At 42.0% G+C, this 21219-nt stretch overlaps 1 protein-coding gene across 3 annotated transcripts in view; it reads left to right on the top strand.

Annotated features, from left to right (window-relative positions):
- Positions 1-21219, top strand: part of EPSTI1 (epithelial stromal interaction 1) — a 106715-nt gene that overhangs the window by 9165 nt on the left and 76331 nt on the right. For 2 of the 3 annotated variants that reach the window (XM_062195328.1, XM_062195326.1), the window contains exons 2-3: positions 16557-16615; positions 18238-18321. In XM_062195328.1, coding sequence (XP_062051312.1) covers positions 16557-16615; positions 18238-18321 — 143 coding nt within the window. The remainder of the gene's footprint in view (positions 1-16556; positions 16616-18237; positions 18322-21219) is intronic. The other variant, XM_062195327.1, reaches the window with a different exon arrangement.

The raw sequence follows: 21219 nt of genomic DNA, 5'->3' as shown, positions 1-21219 counted from the left end.
CTCATGTGGGTGCAGAGGGTCATGGACTTGGGCCATCTTCTATTGCTTTCCAAGGCCATAGCAGAGAGCTGGATCAGAAGTGGAGCAGCTGGGACTCGAATTGGCACCCATATGGGATGACAGCACTGCAGGTAGCAGCTTTACCCACCACGACGGCTCCAACCTCATAGGGTTTTAAAAATAATGTGCATATGCATAAAACATGACTCTGTGCCTAGCAAAGCAAATATTCCATAAACCTTGGAAGCCAAAAGTCTTGAATTCATTTAGCAAATGTTTATTGACCAAGTACTGTGCTGTCATTCTTAAGTTAAGTGTTTGTGCCTTGGAAAAATACACAGATTTAAAGCACTACTTACACATAAACAAGATTCACTAGTAAAAATCTATGACAAACTCTTAAATATTAGAACAGTCCTAAGTCAGATATCTGATTTAGTTTCAGGCAAGGCTGAATTTTTGGCATATTTGGATTTAAGTAATTAAAAGTATGTTGTAACTCATATTGGCTTTCCCAGTTGTTTTTAGTTGGTGATTTTAATCTTGTCTGTTAATATCATGTTATCTACAGAGATTTAAAGAGAAAAAAATCTGTAACACAAACATCTAATCCAAAGGAATCCAATAACCTCCCTTAAAATAGTTTACTTGTTTGAAAATAATTTTTTTTTTAAAAAAAACAGTCTTACTCAGTTCCGGGGCAAAAGGTTCTTGCTTGTGGTAGTAATACAGAGATCACTTCATTCAGATACTTGTCTATTCAAATATGAGCCTTTTGTTTGATGCTATTCAAAGGAAATAAAAAGATCCTGAAAATGAACCTACAATGTAGAATTTTACTATAAATTATTTTTAACAAAAAGTTAACTGAATTTGCATGTAAATTAACATTTGCAATCTACAATGTATAGATCTATACACTGTAGAAGCTTAAAGATGAGCAGTAAGAGCAGAGACATGTTGAACTTCCCATCTGAAAATGCTTCACATAGAGGAGCTCTTTGAGGTCTCATGTCCTCACAATAACTGTAATAAGACAAGATCTCTAGCTCTGGATAATTAATTAAAGATAAACAAACAAGTAATAGCTATTCAACAAAAAAGTTATCTGGATAAGCCTGACTGTTTAATTGTTGGGGCAGACATTTATCAGATAAGTACATAAGGACTCTTGATGTATACTTTAAGATAGGCAGGTCTGAGCTAGTCTTGGGAGCTGCAAAATCTTTCCTGAGAAGTGATGTTTGAGCTTTGATATACAGAGTAATTAAGAATTCTGTGTGTGTGTTGTTTCATCTTTGACACTGAGTATGTTCCAGTACCAAATAACTATGACACCAACTAAGTGTTCTATAAAGTCCTTCAGACTTCAGATACCAGCTGCAAATGTGGTCCCCAGATTCTGCCCAGCGGACTACAGATTCGGAGGTCTCTATGATTTTCCTTTCCCCCAGGGCTGATAATTCACTAGAATGACTCATTGAATTCATAGAAACAGCCATACTTACAATTGGAGTTTATTAACAGGACACAACTCAAAGGGCAGAGATGCACAGGGTAGGGTCCTGGGGAGGGGAAGGTAGTAGCCTGTGAAGAGCTTCCATGCCCTCTCCCAGTGGGCCACTCCCCCAGTGCCCTTCACCAATATGGGGGCCCCTCAAGCCTGGTTGCTCATTGTTTTTATCAAAGTTCCATTATGCAGGCATGATTATTAAACCTTTGGCTGTTGGTGGCTGAACCAGCTCTAGCCCCCTCTCTCCTACCCAGAGATTGTGGTGAGACCAGAAATTTTAACCCTCCCTCTCATAGTTGGTTTTTCTGGTGACCAGCCTCCATCCTGAAGCAGTCTACAAAATCCCCACTGTGAGTCATCTCGTTAGCACCCAAAGGCACTCATCACTCCAGGAATTCTAAGCATTTTGGGAGTTCAGCACAGGAACCAGGGACATGACTATTTATAATTTCTAACAGGGGTTAACATAACTTCTGTGGCAGCTTGAGGAACCTATGTCAGTCCTTTTCACAAGAACTTACCGTGGGCGCGTAGTCAGTTAACACTGCCACCCTTTTGGGTCTGTTACGTCCTCATGCTCTGTGCTCCCCAGGAAGTGTTCAGAACATTCTAGGGCACCAGTACCAGCCTGGCCCTGGCCCTTGTGGCTCTCCTACACAGGGCGACTTTCCCTGGAAGCCTCCCCGTGAAACCTGTGCAAGATTTTTTTGGAATTGTCTAGCAGCCTTAAACTCTTCCTTCCCAAGCTCCCTTTCCTCTGTCCTTTCATAGGTACCAGGCCTACTCTTGTTCTTAAGGCTTTCTCCACCTACTCCTGCTCCCTCTCCTTTTATCCTTCACAAGTTTTTCCCCCAATATATCTCTTGTGTATCTAACCTCATCTTGGTGACTCCTTCTTGGAGAATCCAAACTGACATGGTCTCTAAGACACACCATACCCAACCACCATGGTGTGGATACTTCATTTTCATGTCCATCATTGGCACACTCCCCAGGAATATTAGGGAAACTCACTCTGTCTTCCTGTTTCTTCCCCTTGTGATCTAGGGGACATTCCTTAGTTTCCTTCATCCAACTGTAGTGCTCCTCACCAGCTTGTTGTGATTCGGAGAACAAAATAATACTTATCATTGACACTTTTCCTCCCCGTCATTCTCACATTCATTAGGGAGATAAAGGGAGATTAAGAGATGGTTTGGTAAGAGCACTTGTTGATGGCCAACCCCTGATTTTTCTCTTTACTCCATAAAGAACATTTTGTTACGTTTTGCAAAGTGCTTTGTAAACAAAAGATGGGCTATATGCTAATACAGTCATTAAGTCATAGTATTAGTTCAATTTTCATAAACATCACCATATAATATGTACACCCTGAAACCTGTAAGTGTGGTTTCTTATATCTAAGAATTTATTTATTTTTTTAAAGTTTCTTCTTTATTTTGAAAGGATGAGAGGGAAGACAAATAGTTCTCCCATCCTCTGATTCCCTTCCCAAATGCCCACAACAGATGGGACTGGATTAGGCTGCAGCCAGGAACTGGTAACTCAGTCAGGAGCTCCCATCTGAAGGGCAGGGACCCATGTACTTAAGCCATCCCAGGGTGTGCCTTAACAGTAAGCTGGGTTTGGATGCTGAGTCAGGACTCTGATATGGGATATAACTCCCTGAGTGGAATCTTAACTGCTGTGCTAAATGCTCACCCAAGACCGAATTTCTTAAGTCATTATTGACTTACCTTATTTGCACTGAAACTAGCCACATAAAATAGCTTTAAATTAAGTACAAGTTTTTACAAACTTATTGCAGCCCGTAAGGACATTATTTCATGACATCTTGCACACCATAATGTTCCAGATTTCAATTCCCTTTCCGTAGAGGATGGTACGAAGTTAAGCCTCTGCTTTGCAGGTGCTAAAGGGCACAAGAGCATTAGGCTTTACACCTCCCTTGAGATGGAAGACCGAGTTAAGTTGAAGTCCCGTTTAGTATTATGAAGTAATAATGCATTGGAAGAAGCTCTGTGATTGATTCTAATGAATGGTTTCCTTGATGGTTCAGTATAGGTAGTTCTTCACTAGAGGATGGTTAAACTCAATCTCTGAGCAAGGCTCATAAGTATTCAGAATGTTTATAAAGTAACAGATAGTATTTAACTCGTAATGGTAATGACATGACTTAATGCACTGGGTAGGTAGGTGTATCAATGATGACGAGACTACTGAACTAACAGGTAGAGCTCTGCCTATTTGGCTTATTTTTGTTCTTTGTTTTTTAAAGATTTATTTTATTTATTTGAAAGACAGAGTTACAGAGAGAGAGAGAGAAAGAGAGAAAGAAAGATCTTCCATCCGCTGGTTCACTCCCCAGATGGCCACAATGGCCGGAGCTATACCGATCCAAAGCCAGGAGCCAGGAGCTTCTTCCAGGTCTCCCAGGTGGGTTCAGGGGCCCAAGGAGTTGGGCTGTCCTCTACTGCTTTCCCAGGCCATAGCAGAGAGCTGGGTAGCAAGTAGAGCAGCCGGGTCTCAAACCGATACCCATATGGGATGCCGGCGATCCAGGCCAGGGCTTTAACCCATTGCGCCACAGCGCTGGCCCCTATTTAGCTTATTTTTGAATGAGAAATGTGATAAAGCATTGGAAGACTGCACCAGCATGAAGTAAATTAGTTGTAACCTGGAACAGTCAAACTGGGGACTCCTAAAAGGCTAAACCAAAATAACAATCAGGAGCTCTCATGTCTTGAGTGTTTAAACATATGCTAGGCCTTGTGTTAAGCATGTTGTGAACAGTATTGACTTTTTTCCTTTGAAATAATTGCTTTTCCAATTTGCAGATAAGGAAACTGAATGTTGATAAATTAGATTATTTTTCAAGCCCCCTCCCCCTTTAAGTCATAGAACCAGCATTTCAAAATTGAATGTATCTACTGAAATCTGGATCCTGGACGTGATATGGAGCTGGGAGAGGGAGGGATTGGGCAGCTGGTTAATGTTCTATCAACTGTCTTATGTTCACATCAAGAAAAGAGAGATGTATAGGCTAAACAGAATGGTAATAAACACTAATGTAAATAAATTGACTTACAACTTCAGGGGAGAAAAGATTTCTTTCATCAACTTTCACTAGGTTCATAGCTGAGACCCCTATAATAAAAGACTAACGAGAGAAAAGCCTATGCATTTATTTAATATTTAGTATAAGTATTAATGTGACATGGGAACCTTCCCAGGAAGACCAAAAGGTTCAGGGAAACCTGTGTTTTTATAGTGAGGTTTGATAAAGAGTGAACAGTGATGTAACCTGGGGAAACTCAGCAAGGCCTGTGTAGCTTCTGTGCTGTGCGCCTGTGTCTTCATTCATTTCTTCTAGGTATAGGAAAAATGCCTCTGAAATGAGATTCATATGACTTAATTTAAATTTTGTTTTAATTTTATTTTTTTTTTAATTTGCAAGCCAGGGAGACAAGAAAAATTCCATTTGCTGGCTCACTCCCCCCAGTACCTGCAACAGCCAGTACTGAGCCAGGCAGAACCCAGGAGCCTAGAACTCAATCCAGGTCTCCCCTGTGAGGGGCATACTCACTGAATCATCAGCTGATACTTCCCAGAAGATAGATGATAAATGGAGGAGCTGGGACTCAACTAAGTGCTCTGATATGGGATGTGGGTGTTGCAAGCTAACCACTGCACAAACACTCAATGACATCATATGACCTGCTTTAGAGGAAGATCAGAGAATTCTTTTTTGGGATGTTTCAAGAGACAGTGGTAGGGGAAGGTCAGAGTGAACTTCCTACTGCTTCTGTCCTCTCGAAGGCCAAGGCGCTAGTGCTTCCCAGTTGTGTGTCCTGAACCCAAATTACAGCTTTAAATTGATTTGGATAGAAAATCACCTTTCAAGAGGCAAGTGTCTGTGAGGATCTCCTTTTCTCTGTTGTCTTTTCCTAAATGACAGAGAGCTTGGTGACCTTCTGTGAGGACGGTTTTCTTTCTCAGTGTCACTGTTTCTGAGCAACCGTAATAACACGGTGACTCGCGTTGACTTTGCAGACCTCTGACCGTGACCTGCAGTCAACAGTTCATTTGGCAGCATGATGGAGAACACATCTGAGTATATATGAGGGTGTACATAAGGAAAACCTCATGAAACCATTCTCACCCTCACTATGTGTGAAACCCTCTGACATTTTCTATTCTTATTCATTAAAAATAAATCCATTGAATTGATTTCATAACCCATTAGCGGTTTACCACCTGCAGTTCTATGCATGGCAGCAGAGATTGTTAGGGTGGATGGAAAGAAAAGACTTTTCAGTCTGATTAAATCAAATATACCTTCCTGTTTGTTCAGGAGGGTAGAAATTATGTTCTTTAGAATTGGATTTCCAACTTTTTTTCACTGGGTTTTGCTCCTCAGTATGGTATGCCTTTGCAGCCTGCCAAGTCATGGGGAGGAAACGTTTTTGTTCAAATACAGTATCATCAAAAATGAATGGACATTTCTCAAAATGTCTTTGACAGCTCAAACAGTGAAACATTAAATCAACGGGATGATGAAAGCTTGAAAACACATAATACCTATAATGATCAGTAGACGCATAGCAGAAATGAGAAAAAAAAAATGCAACTTCGTTCAATTACACAGTAAGGTTACCTACTTCAAAGTCACTAGAGGGCTGTAAGGTTATGCATGTTGTTAAGGTTAATTGCATCCATTCAGGATGTATTTGACTCTGAAACAAAAGCTTAAGCAGAAAAATAATCAAACAAAGAAGACAACATCTGAAGGGTCTGTTCTATAGCAGAGAATCAGCCCATTATGACTGTGTTGTTCAGCAATGATTGTAACAGACCCCAGCACCCACAAATATGAAGACTTAAAAGGCAATCCATGAAAGTCCTGAAAAAAAAAAGACATACATCTTTATTATTATTATTATTCATTTATTTGAAAGTCAGAGCTACACACAGAGAGAAGGAGAGGCAGAGAGAGAGAGAGGTCTTCCATCCGCTGCTGGTTCACCCACCAATTGGCTGCAATGGCTGGAACTGCGCCAATCTGAAGCCAGGAGTGAGGAGCTTCTTTTGAGTCTCCCACGAGGATGCAGGGGCCCAAGGACTTGGGCCATCACATACTGCTTTCCCAGGCCATAGCAGAGAGCTGGATCAGAAGTGGAGCAGCTGGAACTCGAATTGGCACCCATATGAGATCCTGGCACTGCAGATGGCAGCTTTACCTGCTGTGCCACAGTGCTGGCCCCAAGACATACATCTTCATTAAAACTCAGGGGCTACTATTGCCCAGTGTTTATTTTCCGTCAACAGCAGCAAGAGCTAATCCCCCATGCTCCTTCATCTTATAAGAAAACATGAGCCTCTGCTTTAAGAAATCTTTATTTGAAATATTTCCCCCTTTACAAATCTTATCAGTATTTCCTCCCGATTGTAAAAGTAAATTCATATTTGACCATTAGAAAAAAGGCAAGTGTTACAAAGCAACATAAGATGCGGAAGTTCTCTGTAATCAGACATCAGCACTTCAAAGAGCTTAGTGTCGAGGCATTTTTATTTGTGAAAGTCTGGGTGCACTCTTTGGACTCTTCGTGCCAAGTAGAAAACATTAGAGCCATTACAATCTTCATCGATTTCTACTGCTGACAGAAGGTGACAGGGAAGAGAGGGGATAGTCACATTTTATTCTTTATTTTAAAATGTGATTATCCTCTATCACATAGGCAGGTGTTATATTTCATATTGGTTTATTATTTAGTTGTACAGGGAACAACTCATGTTCCCTCAGTGGAATCTTGGATAATACAAGGCAACTTTGAAATATTCATGGGAAAAATGGAATTAAAAGATTGTGCTAATGTAGAAAATTTTCAAAACCCAAACATAGTGTCTTCATAATCTGTATTTTCCACGAGCCATCTGAAAATTCCTCATATCTCCCAGGCAGGATTCTTAACAAAGACATCTCACCTGATCTAATCACGAAGCGATCATCCTTTCCTTAAATTCAGATTGTGAGGCTTTCCGTAAGTCAGTTTATTTGAACTCTTCAAAAACATCAGTTGTGAAAGGAAGAAAATGAGTAAGGAAATGGTCCTGAGATGGAGGAGTCTAGAGCGACAACAAGAGTGTGTAACCCATGGTTGTGTCCAGGATGAGGTGGAGCTAGGGAGGAATATTGGTGTGAAGAAAGAACAGTTTGAAACTATAGACAATTAGGCCATGTGATATCCGTATGCAATTCCTTGGAGGTGATAATGTAACTTCGTAGGAGAGTGTCTTTGTTCCTAGGAGACACATGCTGAAGTACCTAAGGGTGATGTGTCCTGACTATACAGCTTACTTCCATAGGTTGAGAAAAATAAATATTCAAAGTGTATGTAGAAAAACTAACAATTGATAACTCAATTTTATAGAATGTAAGTCTTCGTTTTACAACAATTTTAAATTTGCAGAAATTCATCATATGTTCAAGTTGAGTCTGGGATTTTGGAAATACAAATAAGATATTGAAGGAAGAAAAATTTAAATGTGGTTCACATTCCTGTTCAAAGATTGATTGATTTGAAAGGCAGAGTTTCAGAGACAGGGAAAGACACAGATCTTCATTCCACTGGTTCACTCTCCAAATGGCTTTAAGAGCTGGGGCTGGGCCAGGCCTAAACCAGCAGCTTCAGCTGGGTCTCCCACGTGAGTAGCAGAGGCCTAAGTAACTGGGCCATCTTCTACTGCTTTCCCAGGAACATTAACAAGGAGCTGGATGGAAAGTGGAGCAGCTGGGACTTGAACCAGTGCTCATATGGGATGCTGGCATCACAAGCGGTGGCTTAACCAGCGGTGCCACAATGTGGGACACCACATTCCTATTCAGATTCTTGATTTTGCAGGACAATGGAAATTTTTTTCTGGGTAATGCTATGTGCAAAGCTTTAAGCCAGGTACATTCTATAGGATTATTTATAATAAGAACAGAAACAACTGGAATGATAGAGTGTTAAATTAGGATGCTTCTCTGTCATGAAATATTCAGTATTAGGCACATTACATGTATAATTGAGTTGTGAAATTCACTTACAAGTGAAAACAGAGTATCTAATTATACATAAAAGGTGATTGCAAGTGTGAAATAATACAAGAGTACTTCAGTAAGTTCATAGAAAATGGAATTAAAAAATTTATTTTGGTGCTCTTGGAAACCTTAGTTTTTTTTATAATACTCATTTTCCATGAAGATCCTTTCTTGAAGAAGACCTCCCTCTACATGGATTTCAATTTCTTTTATCCAAATAAACTTTTGATTCCAGTTTTCATGAATTTTTTGAAGTATGCCTTTATGTATAGAACAGATTGGGTGGAAGTTTACTCAAATAAAACTGAAATTGTGATCTTTGAGAGAAGGGATATAAGTGACTTTTAAATGTCTTGAAAGTAATTTTCTACATTTATTCTACGAGTATGTACATCTTCCAGAGTCAGAAATAAAAAAACGAATTTCTTTTTTTTAATGTTCTGTGCACAGATTTAGGTATCTATGTCCCTGTGTCTTGCAATTTTAGTTTTGTCCTTTGAGTTAGGAGCAGGTGTGTGGACATAATCAGCTCCAGGCATTTTTTTTAAAGATTTATTTATTTGAAAGAGTTACACAGAGAGAGAAGGAGAAGCGAGGGGGCAGGGCGGGGAGACGTCCTCTATCCGCTGGTTCACTTCCCAGTTGGCTGCAATGGCTGGCGCTGCACTGATCTGAAGCCAGGAGTTTGTTCTGGGTCTCCAAAGTGGGTGCAGGGGCCCAAGGACTTGGGCCATCTGCTGCTGCTTTCCCAGACCATAGCAGGGAGCTGGACTGGAAGTGGAGCAGCCAGGACTCAAACTGGTGCTCATAAGTGATGCTGGCACTGCAGGTGGTAGCTTTAACCACTGTGCCACAACACTGGCCCCCTCCAAGCTTATTAATAATAATAATAAAGTGATCTTGATGCCATTGTCTATTTCCTTATCACTAAGCCATTCTTAAAAAGAAATTAAGCCTCTATATTCTGTTGTAGGAAAAGACAGTTCTCACTGTGCCTCTCATACATTTTGTGGGTATGCCAAAACTGCACATTTGCCTACCTGGTCTCTTTCTCAGGGTGTTTCTTTTCTAGCTGGGAACCTTGAGAGGTAAGGTATACTCACTCAGGACAAAGAAGAGGCTTGGTTACTGCCTGCTATAAACGTGGCGGATTCTCTAAGCTCAGTGTTTCTGAGCTTCAGTGCACATACACTGTGTGTATAGCATCTGTCAGGTTGCTCCAGTATAACCTTTGGCCAAAGAGAACAGATGCAAATAAGTTGATGCTCATGCTGCTTGCTATGCCATGGGTAATGATTTCCTTTGTTTCTGACCCAGGAGTCTCATGTCTTCTGCTAGTGTCAATGACACAGTCACAGGCTAACTTATTAGCTCGTATGCAGAGTCAAATCAGATTCCAGACCAACATCTCTCAAAATAGGAATGCAGTGTCATTTTCTTTACTGAAGAAGAAGTTCTAGAAATTTTGTAGGGATGAGTATGCCTGCTACTCAGTTCCCATCTCTATTCCATCATTGGCTTTGGCCTCTTCAACATGAGGAGTCTCTATAATACTCTATTTAATGTGTATCCTTTGTATTGTTAGTGTTCATCCTCCTTGCTAACTTTCTTTTCCATAGCTTTTATAATTTATGTGTGTTGAAGAAACACAACATCTTAGATTTATCCTGTGTTTGTACAGATCATGTAATGAAAACCAATATAGAATTGCATAGCTAGAAAAATACACAATGCCTTTGTTTACCAAAAAATCTATTTCCCCAGAATTTGTACATACCCAAGGACAAGATTTTCTTGAGCTATAAAAAACATCAAGCCATTTTATTTTTGTAGGATGGTAGAGTTTACATGTCCACTATTCGGCTTGAAATTATCTGTAATTTACTCTTCTGCTTTTTTTTGTTGTTGTTTTTTTTGCCCATGACGACCTTTCTTTTTCAATCAAACCGGTGTTGTTCCTAATCAGAAACTTAAATTATGTCTGGTACAGTTTGTACACTCCAGGGGATAGATTTATAAAATAGTTTTAGTCAGCCAAGATATTTTTTGTAACGTCAACATAACGTTTTTCATAGAGTGCTTACTGATGAGACATTATAAAAGTTGTGCAGTTGTGTGACTTGAGAGAGCTCACAGAGAAAGTATTTAAGTGTCTTTTCCTTTTTTTATAGTGTAGAAAAAAACATTTCATGCTTTGTCTTGTGCTGTTCTTTCATATGTTTTCCTTTATTGTATCACATTGATATTGTGCTGTCAGAGAGGGAAAACAATTGCACACAAATCAGAGTATTTCATTAAACGTCAATGAGGTAATTAAGGAAACTCATTTTCAAAAATATACATTTGTTTCAACAGCTTGAATGTTGCTTCATCAGGAAATGACCAGAATCCTAAATATAGGTAGGCTGGCTTGCTTAGATCAGCAGCTTTGAGAGTCAGAGGATGAAGAAGGATGCCACAGAGGTTAAAAGAGCAGAGGCCTTTGCTGTGGCTGGAAACTAATTGGCTGAAAACATTAATAAATTATACTCGCTATTCATGTCAAGAAAAAGCTGACAGAGGGATGAATATTTTTATCTACCAAGGCATTACATTCTGTCACATTGCTATTAAAAAGACAAAAAGAGTAGCTGTTATTATTGCATAGCGGGTAAAGCCACCACCTGTGACATACCATATAGGTGCCATTTCATGTCCCGGCTGCTCCACTTCCTATCCAACTCCCTGCTAATGCACCTGGGAAAGCAATGGAGGAAAGCAATGGGCTCTTGTAACCACATGGGAGATCTGGAATAAACTCCTGGCTTCGGCCTGGCCTAGCTCCAGCCATTGTGGCCATTTGGGGAAGTGAACCAGTGGCTGGAAGATCTCTCTTCATCTCTTCCCCTCTCTCTGTAACTCTGCCTTTCAAATAAATAAATAAATCTTTAAAAATAAAATAAAAGAATATCCTGCTACATAAGCTCGTCTTCCTATGGCAAGAGGAATAGAAGCTAAATTAGTCGGCTGTGTCTCTTAGTGAATATTGTAATATGTTTTAGGTTTGGTATTTTCAGCTAATAAAATATGGCTAAGAAGCTTGCCAAGAAATTCTCTACCATAAAACATTTATTACTGGGACCATTGTCTAGTGTTGTACTTTTGGTTAAAACCCTCTAATTTCAGGACTAGATAATTTTCCCCCTCCTTTCATGTCCCTGTATTAAGTTTGAGTATCTGTAGCCTACTATATAGGCCATAGATGGGCTGAAGGCCTGTTCCTAAGGTTCTTGTATGTTGCCAGACTAAAACTTAGATTAGATACTGTGGAATACAATCTTTCACAAACTGATTGTTTTTTCATTGCAAATGTCTTCCAAAATTTCCACGAGAACCATGAACCCAGAAAATTTTCTTTGACGTGGCTCTTAGCAAAGTCTTGGCAAAGAAATATTTTTGCATTCCAGATTCTATTCTTTAAGTGCCAACTTGGTATCCTTTTCCCTCAAAGTTTTCTTTCCTTTTTCTTGTTGTTGTGTTGTTATTGTTTTTGAAGATTTACTTATTTGAAAGGCAGAATGACACAGAGAGGGACAGAGAATAGACACACAGCTTTGAGAGTCAGACTATGAAGAAGGATGCCACGGAGGTTAAAAAGAGCATCTGCTAGTTTCATCAGCTAGTTTATTCCCTGAATAGCTGCAACAGCACTGGGTCAGACTGACGCTGGGAGCTAGAATGCCATCTCTGTCTTGCACACAGGTAGAGGTACTCAAGTGCTTGAGCCATCATCTACTACGTCCCAAGCACATTAGTAGGGAGTTGTGTAGGATGTGGAGTAACTCTGATTTGGGATGCAGGTGGTGGCTTGACTCACCAGGCCACAATACCCAGTGCTTAAATAAATTTTTAAAAATTTTTTTTAAAAAAAATCCTTTTTTCATTTATTTGAAAGGCAAAGTTACAGAGGGAGGAGGGGAGAGAGAGGGAGAGGGGGAGAGGAAGAGAGAGAGAGAGAGAGAGAGAGAGAGAGAGAGACAGAGAGAGATCTTCCATCTACTGATTTACTCCCCAAATGGCCACAATGGCTGGAGCTAGGTCAGGCTAAAGCCAGGAGCTTCTTCAAGGTCTCCCACATGGGTGAAGGGGCCCAAGCACTTGGGCCATCTTCCACTGCTTTCCCAGGCACATTAGCAGAGAGCTGGATTGGAAGTGGAGCAGCCAGCTCTTGAACTGGCACTCATATGGGACACTGGCATCACAGACAGAGGCTTAACCTGATACACCACAATGCCGGCCCCCTAAGATTTTTACTGCTGTTATTTGAAAGGCAGAGAGGGACAGAGGGAGAGAGGCATGGGGAGAGTGAGAGATAGAGATTGGGAGGAGAGATTTTCCACCCACTGGTTCACTCCTCAAATGCCAGCAACAGCGAGGGCTGGGCCAGGCTGAAGCCACAAAGCTGGAAATCAGTCCAGGTCTTCCATGTGGATGGCAGGGAGCCAACCACTTGAGCTATCTCTACTGCCTCCCAGGGTGTGAATTAGCAGGAAACGAATTAGAGTGTAGTCGAGTCATGAATCTAGGTGCTCAGATATGGGACATAGATGTCCTAAGTTAACTGCTTGCCAAATGCCCATCCCCTTTATGCAAGATTTCTACCCCACAGGTGTCTTTGTGAATGTCTTCTACCTGGAACCTCTGATTGCTTACAACATCCTACTTTATCCCTTGTCTGGGTATTCTTGTGATATGTTCTGCTAGTTTTACAAATCATTCCTAAGTAAAGTTTAAGTTCTGTTATAGTGGTTGGTGTCTATTTTTTGGATATTCCTTTACTCTCAATAAGTCCCTAACATAACAAAGTCTACCACAGATGCTCAGTTAAATAGGTTTCATTGATTGAAAGTCAATCAAGGGGCAGAAGTTAAAGAGCAGTCCTATTTTATGCTTTTTGTATTGTTAGCTGAAGACTACGTTGGTCTTAGTCAAAGGTCCTGGATTTGAATCTCAGCCCTGCTGTTGAATTAACATGTATCATGCTCTTCGGCACATTATTGAATCTGAGTTCTTATCAGAGGTTAGGTTAGCTAATCCCTAAGTTCCCTTTTAACCAAACTGCTCATGGTGCATTTGTGTTCTATAACAGAATACTCAATGCTAGGTAATGTGTAAAAGAAAGAGGTTAATTTGGATCGTGGTGATTTGGCTGTGAGGTACCAGAATCATGATTGCATCATAACATGGTGGGGTATTAGAAGGGGAAGAGCATGTGTACAAAAGACCAGGCATATGTTGTAGCCTCACTTTATAACAAGCTATTCTTGTGGTAACGAACCATCTAGTCCCTGGAGACCTAACCCACTCTTGTGAGATGTCCATTGATCCCTTCTGAGAGGGGTGCCCCCTTGACGTACATGCCTCTTAGAGGCCGACCATCTCTCAACACTGGAGTGTTGGTGGGAATAACTTATACACAAATCATAGCAGACAGTTTAATGGATCCACAGCAGGGGTTCTTCCAGTATTTTAACTTGATCAAGAATATCAGCATCTGGGTGGGTATTTGGTGGTATGGTTAAGATGCTGTGTGGGACACCCACATTCCATATTGGAATGACTGGGTTCAGGTCCTAGCTCTGCCCCCAATTCTAGCTTCGTGCTAATGCAGACCTGAAAAGGCAACAGGTGATGGCTCAAGTAATTGGGTCCCTCCCTGTAACCCAAGTAAGAGACCTGGATTGAATTTCTTGCTCCTGGTTTTGGCCAGGCCTGGCCTGGCTATTGTAGGCACTTAGGGAGTGAACTAGCTGATGGGAGATCTGTTTTTCTGCTTTTCATATAAATAAAAACAGGAAAAAATATCAACATTACCTAGGAATCTGTTAAAAAATGCAGATTAGGACTCCGCACTGTGGTGCAGTAGGCTAAGCCTCTGTGTCATGGCTCCCAGCTCTCATATGGGCGCTGGTTCTTGTCCCGGCTGCTCCTCTTCCGATCCAGCTCTCTGCTATGACCTGGGAACGCAGCAGAAGATGGACCAAGCACTTGGACCCCTGCACCTGCGTGGGAAACTCAAAGAAGCTCCTGGCTCTGGTTGTTGCGGCCATTTGGGTTGTGAACCAGAGCAAATGGAAGACCTTTCTCTTTGTCTCTCCCTCGCTCTGTCTGTAACTCTGCCTCTCAAATAAACAAAATCTTAAAAATGGTGGTTAATGAGTCTTCTCCTAGAGCTGCTGAATCAGAAATTCTGCCTCTTAATAAACCTACCAACAACTCCTCCAGGGGTTCTGATGATAAAGGTTGGGAGCTACAGATCTGCAGAGTGGGGAGGTCCCTAGAATGGGGAGTAGCTTTATATCACAGTCTTAGTAGGCTCTGAAGATTGTTCAGTAATTTCGTGGGTGGCATTTAAATTCCATGTCTTCGGTTTCAGGTTTAAGGCTCTGTAGAATGGCTCACCATTGCATCATATTCAAGTTTCCAGGTACTACCCACGGAATTACAGCTCCCAAGCTCCTATAAAGCACTGGCAATTGAGGAGTGAAAAATCTTTCATAGTGCGAACAAAGATATACGCAATGAACAAGGGATTAATTTCTAGTGGCAGTCTCCTAATTTTGTATTCATAGCGTTGTATGCATGCTAGGCTACATGTGCAACATCTGCTGATATACGTCAGGTAATTGGGCATCCAGCAGTCCCATTTGCATGCAAAGGTGGTTGCACACCTCACATTTACAGGTCTAAAATTAAAGCCCACTTTGAAGCTGGCTGAAGGCTCTCAGAGAGGAAAATAAGGAGATAAAGAAGAAATGGCTTCTGCTAATCAGCACTTTGGGCCTCTACTGTTCAATCTGTGCTAATTTGCTCTTTGAGATTATACAGTCCAGGTTGAAGAAAGGGACTGCTAAGAGTATCTGGGATTTTTGTTTAAAAAAAAAAAATCTAGTTATAAGCTGGTTGTGTTTATCCATAGCATCCCCCCTAAAACTGTACCCACATGGTGTGCTGCAGTCTGTTGCTGTGCTATAATTTTGAATTATGGAGCATTCATATTCTTGTGGGACCTCACACACCATACCGAGAAGGACCACTCCGGCACAGACTCAACAACTGGGCTGGTGGCATCATTTGGACCACATGTCAGTTGATCACAGTGCTGCCCTCCAAAGGTCATACTGTTTTAACAGCTTCCCCATGTCTCAGTCTTTAATACTTTTGGTTAAATGAAGTCTTCCCTGATCTTCTTCTATGAAGACCTTCCTTGCTTCTTTGTCTGCTGATTATGCGCCTCTTGTGTGCCCAGCAGAGAGAAGAACCTGGTAGGCCTATGCCCAGAAAAGTCAAATACTAATAGCACAAGACTGTGTCCACTTGAATACTTAGGTACATCTTCAAGAGGAGACAGCCTGTGCTCTCGGTGTGTAGGAACAGAGAATGCACCTGTCCACCCCATGTGGCTCACAGGGAAGAGAACGCCAGTTTTAAAGGGAACTTAGCCACAAGTACCACCTACAGGACCAAAGAATTCCTACAAGGCCATTCTACCAAGAACCAGTGGTGAAGCAGTCACTTGTCACATCACTACTTTCTAAGAGCATACCTCTAAAAGTTCATGGAAAATGGACTTAAAAAATAAGTTTGTTTTTATGTCTAAGAATTTGAAAACTGTATATGAGAGGTTTTCAAAATGTTCTTGAAAAATGCATGTAATGAAAAGAAGAGCATGTATTTCAAAATTTTTTTGGCACCGAGATAAACTTATCTTAATTACATTTTCTCAGAACATATTGAAGTACCCCTGTATTTCTGTGTTTGGCCACATCCATTTGTCTTGCTTTGACAATTAGATTGTAAGGTCCTGGAGAGCAGATCTGGGCCTTAAGAATACTATCTTCTACAGTACCCCTGTCTGCTGCCTTATATGTGCTCGTTTTCTTATGATAATAAGCGATTTTTTTTTCCTTTTCATTCTAGCACAGGAGCATATACCTTGATAGCACCAAATGAACACCGGAGAAATCAGATACAAAGGAGTATGTATGCTTATTCATTTACCATTCAAAGTAGCTCTCATTTTCTTTCCAATCGGTTGGTTTTGGTCTGAAGTCTTTTTATCTTCTGATTTGTACAGATGCACCTGATCGCAAAGTTTTTTTTCTTTTTAACTTTGGCAGTTTTAATTGTGCCTGTCAGAATGATGCTGCTGTTCACACTTGTGAATCTGTTTCTCTCCAAGAGTAACAGAACTCAGTACTTTTTTTTGGATTTCTGTTGGGCTTACGCAGCTTCACAAGTTGCCTATATACTGAGCTCATCCCCGTAAAGTTAGACAGACTGCTGATGCTTTTATGAGTACTTTTGCAACAGACAAGTGAGATGCCAAATGGATCATGACATGATTTGTACCTTTCTTGGTTTGTCCCATTCCTCTGCGATACCATTTTTCTTTATTCTCTGCATGCCCATATTTTGTAACCATCAGAGTCTACCTCAGCTGTTTTCTGTATTTATTGATGGTTTCCAGCTGTTTTTATTTGTGTGCTTCAGTTTCCTTCTGTTAGTTATAAACTCCTTGAGGACAGGGACCACATCGTACTTGGTTTTGTACTTAGTGTCTATAATATGTTTAATTGAAATATGGTAAATACAAATGCTACCATTTGGACTTAGCACAGCATCTTTCAGAATTGGAAGGAGAAGTTCATTTACTTCACAAGGACCTTTGAGGCTTGTTCAAGTCAAGCTGTGGTGCTAGGACTGAACTCTAATGCTATTAGATTGTCGATGGGAAATTTAATTTTGCGATTAATGATCGACATAAGGGTACACTAGGAAAGCAGCTCTCCAAAGCCCTCCTCTCCCAGGCAGGTAGCCCCTGTGTGGTATAGTTGGGTAGGACAGCTTATGAGAATCATAGCTTCACAGACATTTACTATATATCCATGGGTACTGCTGGCGGTAGACCAGCAGAACCCCAAAAGCTTTGGCATCTTCAAACTTTTGACTTAAATATTTAACAGGAATTCTTTCTTTCTTTCTTTTAAATAATTGTATTATAAGCGAACGTTTGGATTAATCAGGTTTAAGGGGAAATCAGAGCATGCACTGGACAGAAAATAGGGCAGGTGTCTCTCTGGCGCCCCCTACTGTCACACAGAATATTTGGGGGAAGTGAGCCCTACTCCCTAGGGAATAGGTTCTGCCTAGTGGTCCCCAGTGTCAGGAACATGAACAAGGGTGCCCACCCACACACAGACCCTTGTGCCCCACAGTTTCAGTAAGCTTGGGGGGGACACTTAAAGCAATATGAGCACCAGAATTCTCTGGGGGAAATGTTTACCTGTGTGTGAAAAGTTCTTACTGGCATGTTCTAATATTCTAATTGTCAGCATATTTTCTATAGGAACCCTTTAAAACTAAGCAAGAATGGGAAGAAAAGCTAATCTCCCTCATTTTAGTAGAAATGCTGGTTGTGAAAATTCTTGTAGAGGAAGTGCCCCAGGCGTGGGCCCAGGGTGGCCCGGAAGGGGTAGGGCTGGAGGGAGTTTTCTTACCCTGGAGAACATACCCACTCATGTTTGCTTATGCTTTGAAGGTGCCAATCTCCTTTTCAGAGTCTAATAATGGATGCTTTGATTTTTCTCACTTTGCATAGTTGCTGAGCAAGAGCTGGCAAACCTGGAGAGGTGGAAAGAACAGAATAGAGCTAAGCCCGTGCACCTGGTGCCTAGGCAGCTAGGTAAGCAAGCAAACTAGGTGCCTGAATGGGTATGTGGGGGTGGTGGTGGTGGAGAGGGTAAGGCCCCCAGGGATCCTGTTAGCCCCTGTGTGTCTTTGTTTGAATGTATATTTTTGGTTGTTTGGTGGGATGGAATTCACTTAAAGCTGAGACCTTCAAGTGTGCACGCCACCATTATGCAGGAATGAAGTGATGACTTCATTGCCAAATAATTTAGATCTTCTTGGATGATCAACCCTGAAGAATGCTTACCTGGCGCACTGCTGTGCCCTGTCATAGCACTAGTCAGGAGGAGAGGAAGAGCTATCCCAAGTATGGTAATCATGCCAATTTAATGCTAATGGGAGAAAAATGAATGGAGGGTCAATTGCAAAAGCAAGATGAGAGTGAACTGGGGACCCAGGGATGAGTGTAAAGGAGAATGTCCCCTGGGTTTCATCCAACAGAGAGAGACTTGGGCCACTCAGGTGGCTGCTGCCCTGGTGATGAATTGCCTGGGCTGTCTAGGCCCATGTTAGATCACTCGGAGGGGAAGCCGCCTAAGGTGAGCCATTTCTGTCCTTTGTCCCCTTTCCTCTTCTGGAAGCTCCTGAGAACCTCTAGCACGAGACCCAGCTCCCCAGATTCAGTGAATACAGGCATCTCTCAGGTCGGAGGCCACTAACTGTCCTGACAGCTTTAGAGAAGTATTTGTTTTTTCCAAGATGTAGTTAACACTAAGCTAATTTGGAAATCACTTAGCGAGTGAAAGCAATGGGTTTATCACCATCATCCCGCATCTCATGACAAGGGTCCACGTCAAGTGTCACCTCTCTGCTGACCAAGCCAGACTTGAGGGGGACAGTGAGAAACAGTCCTTCCTAGCCAGCCTTCCCCAAACTGCCCGTGTGCGCTAGTCTTTCCCACGTGCCACAGAGGAAGTGAGAAATTCGATTTTGTTGGGCATTCTCAAATAATAAAGTTGTCCAGTTATTTCAGGGCATCAAGAGTCTCACTCCAGTGAGAATGTTCAGTCCTAAGTACCAGTGAAAATCCTGTTGGTAGAGACTGGAGCGACTCCCCTGTTCTAGCCCAGGCCTGTTTCAGGGAGGCAGCCAGCAAATGAAAGGGATGTGTAGCTGGATTTTTTTTTTTTTAATGGACTTCCCTGTTCCCAAGTTGAGGCCTCCAGGGACAAAGGGGGAAGCGCAGATCAGAGGTAAGGCTGTGTACTGCACGGAGCCCCTTGGGCTGGTGCTAGTTTCCCTTCCCAGGGTCCTTGTGTTCTGCAGCATCCCTCCCTCCCCACCCCACTTCTGTCTCATGGGTTCCCAGACAGAAGTGATAACCTGTCCCCGTGGTGGTGCTTGCCTTCACTGTTGGCTCTTGGTAGGGCTCCACTGTTCTCTAGGTAGCCCTCCTCGGCGAGTCCCTGTAGGACCACTTCAGATGGAGCTTGTGTCTCAGTCCTACGTGGTTCTGACAGGCAGCCCCTGAGCACCTGCTTCCCACAGACGTGGAGGATGCAGGCCCTTTGCACTGCAGCCGCCTCTTCTGAGGACCCAGCTGAGCAGCTAATTGACAAGAGCCCTGTGCCTTGAAGACTGGCTTTTCTAGGCATGGCCTGCTAGGGACACTCACAGTCTTGGGGCATGCAGGTTGAGGTCACCACATAATTTTCATGAAACCTTTCTTATTCACCTTGAGGTGAGGATTTCTTCTCCAGCAAACACAGAGGAGATGCAATTCAGAAGGACATTCTTACTTGGATTTCTACCTCCCTGTGACCTCTCCAACCTTTTATAGACTGAAGGTGGTTGCTGGTTAAGCTTCTCTACACTGGTTTTCAGGTACCTTCTTGAAGATCCTGCCTTAGGGGTCAGGCACCTGACTTTGGAATTTGGAGCAGTTGGACACACCTATTTGTCTCGGAATCTTAGCAGAAAATAAGCAGGAGTTTCATTTTAACTTCCTCTTTTTTTAAAATTAATTAATTTTTTTTGACAGGCAGAGTGGATAGTGAGACAGAGAGAAAGGTCTTCCTTTTGCCGTTGGTTCACCCTCCAATGGCTGCTGCGGCCGGCGCACCGCGCTGATCCAAAGGCAGGAGCCAGGTGCTTCTCCTGGTCTCCCATGGGGTACAGGGCCCAAGGACTTGGGCCATCCTCCACTGCACTCCCGGGCCACAGCAGAGAGCTGGCCTGGAAGAGGGGCAACCGGGACAGAATCCGGTGCCCCGACCGGGACTAGAACCCGGTGTGCCGGCGCGGCAGGCAGAGGATTAGCCTATTGAGCCATGGCGCCGGCCTTAACTTCCTCTTACATGAAGCTTGCAGGAATAGTCAGGGATGAAGGTGGGGCCATTATGAGGTGGAAAAGAAAATTCTGGAATGTATGAAATTTGGAGATGAATTTTGAGCAAAACCTGAAATGCTTGGACATTTGGATTTCTCCATTATTTCTAATTCTCTTCCCTTATGTCTGTACCCCTTAAAATATTGGCCTGGTTGTACAAGGTACTTGAAAGGGGCCATAACATGAGATAAAACTTCCAATATTCCTTACAGTTTCTTTTGCATTCACTCTCCCCATGACAGTGACTAAAGTGCCAAAACCAAATGGGCCTTATATATCTTTTGGAACTCAGAAGAAAAGTCCCCGTGGTGTCTTTATCAGTTCAACTGCAAAAACTACAGTGAACACAAATTGTTTTAATGCTTCTTCCCCAAGAGTGAATCTTCAGAAAACTGACATTTGGAGTGACCAAAGCACCACGGAATTATTTCAAAGGAACCTTTATGATAACCTACACCAAACTTGTATAAACACTGAGAAATCCCTAGGTGGCAGTTCCTGGGTTGTCAAACTTTTAGGGTTTCTGGCCTAAAATTACTGCAGGTTTTAAGGAAAGCAAGCACA

The sequence above is a fragment of the Lepus europaeus genome, chromosome 6 (assembly GCF_033115175.1).
Source record: "Lepus europaeus isolate LE1 chromosome 6, mLepTim1.pri, whole genome shotgun sequence".
NCBI lineage: Eukaryota > Metazoa > Chordata > Mammalia > Lagomorpha > Leporidae > Lepus > Lepus europaeus.
This window is presented reverse-complemented; position numbering and strand designations above follow the sequence as displayed.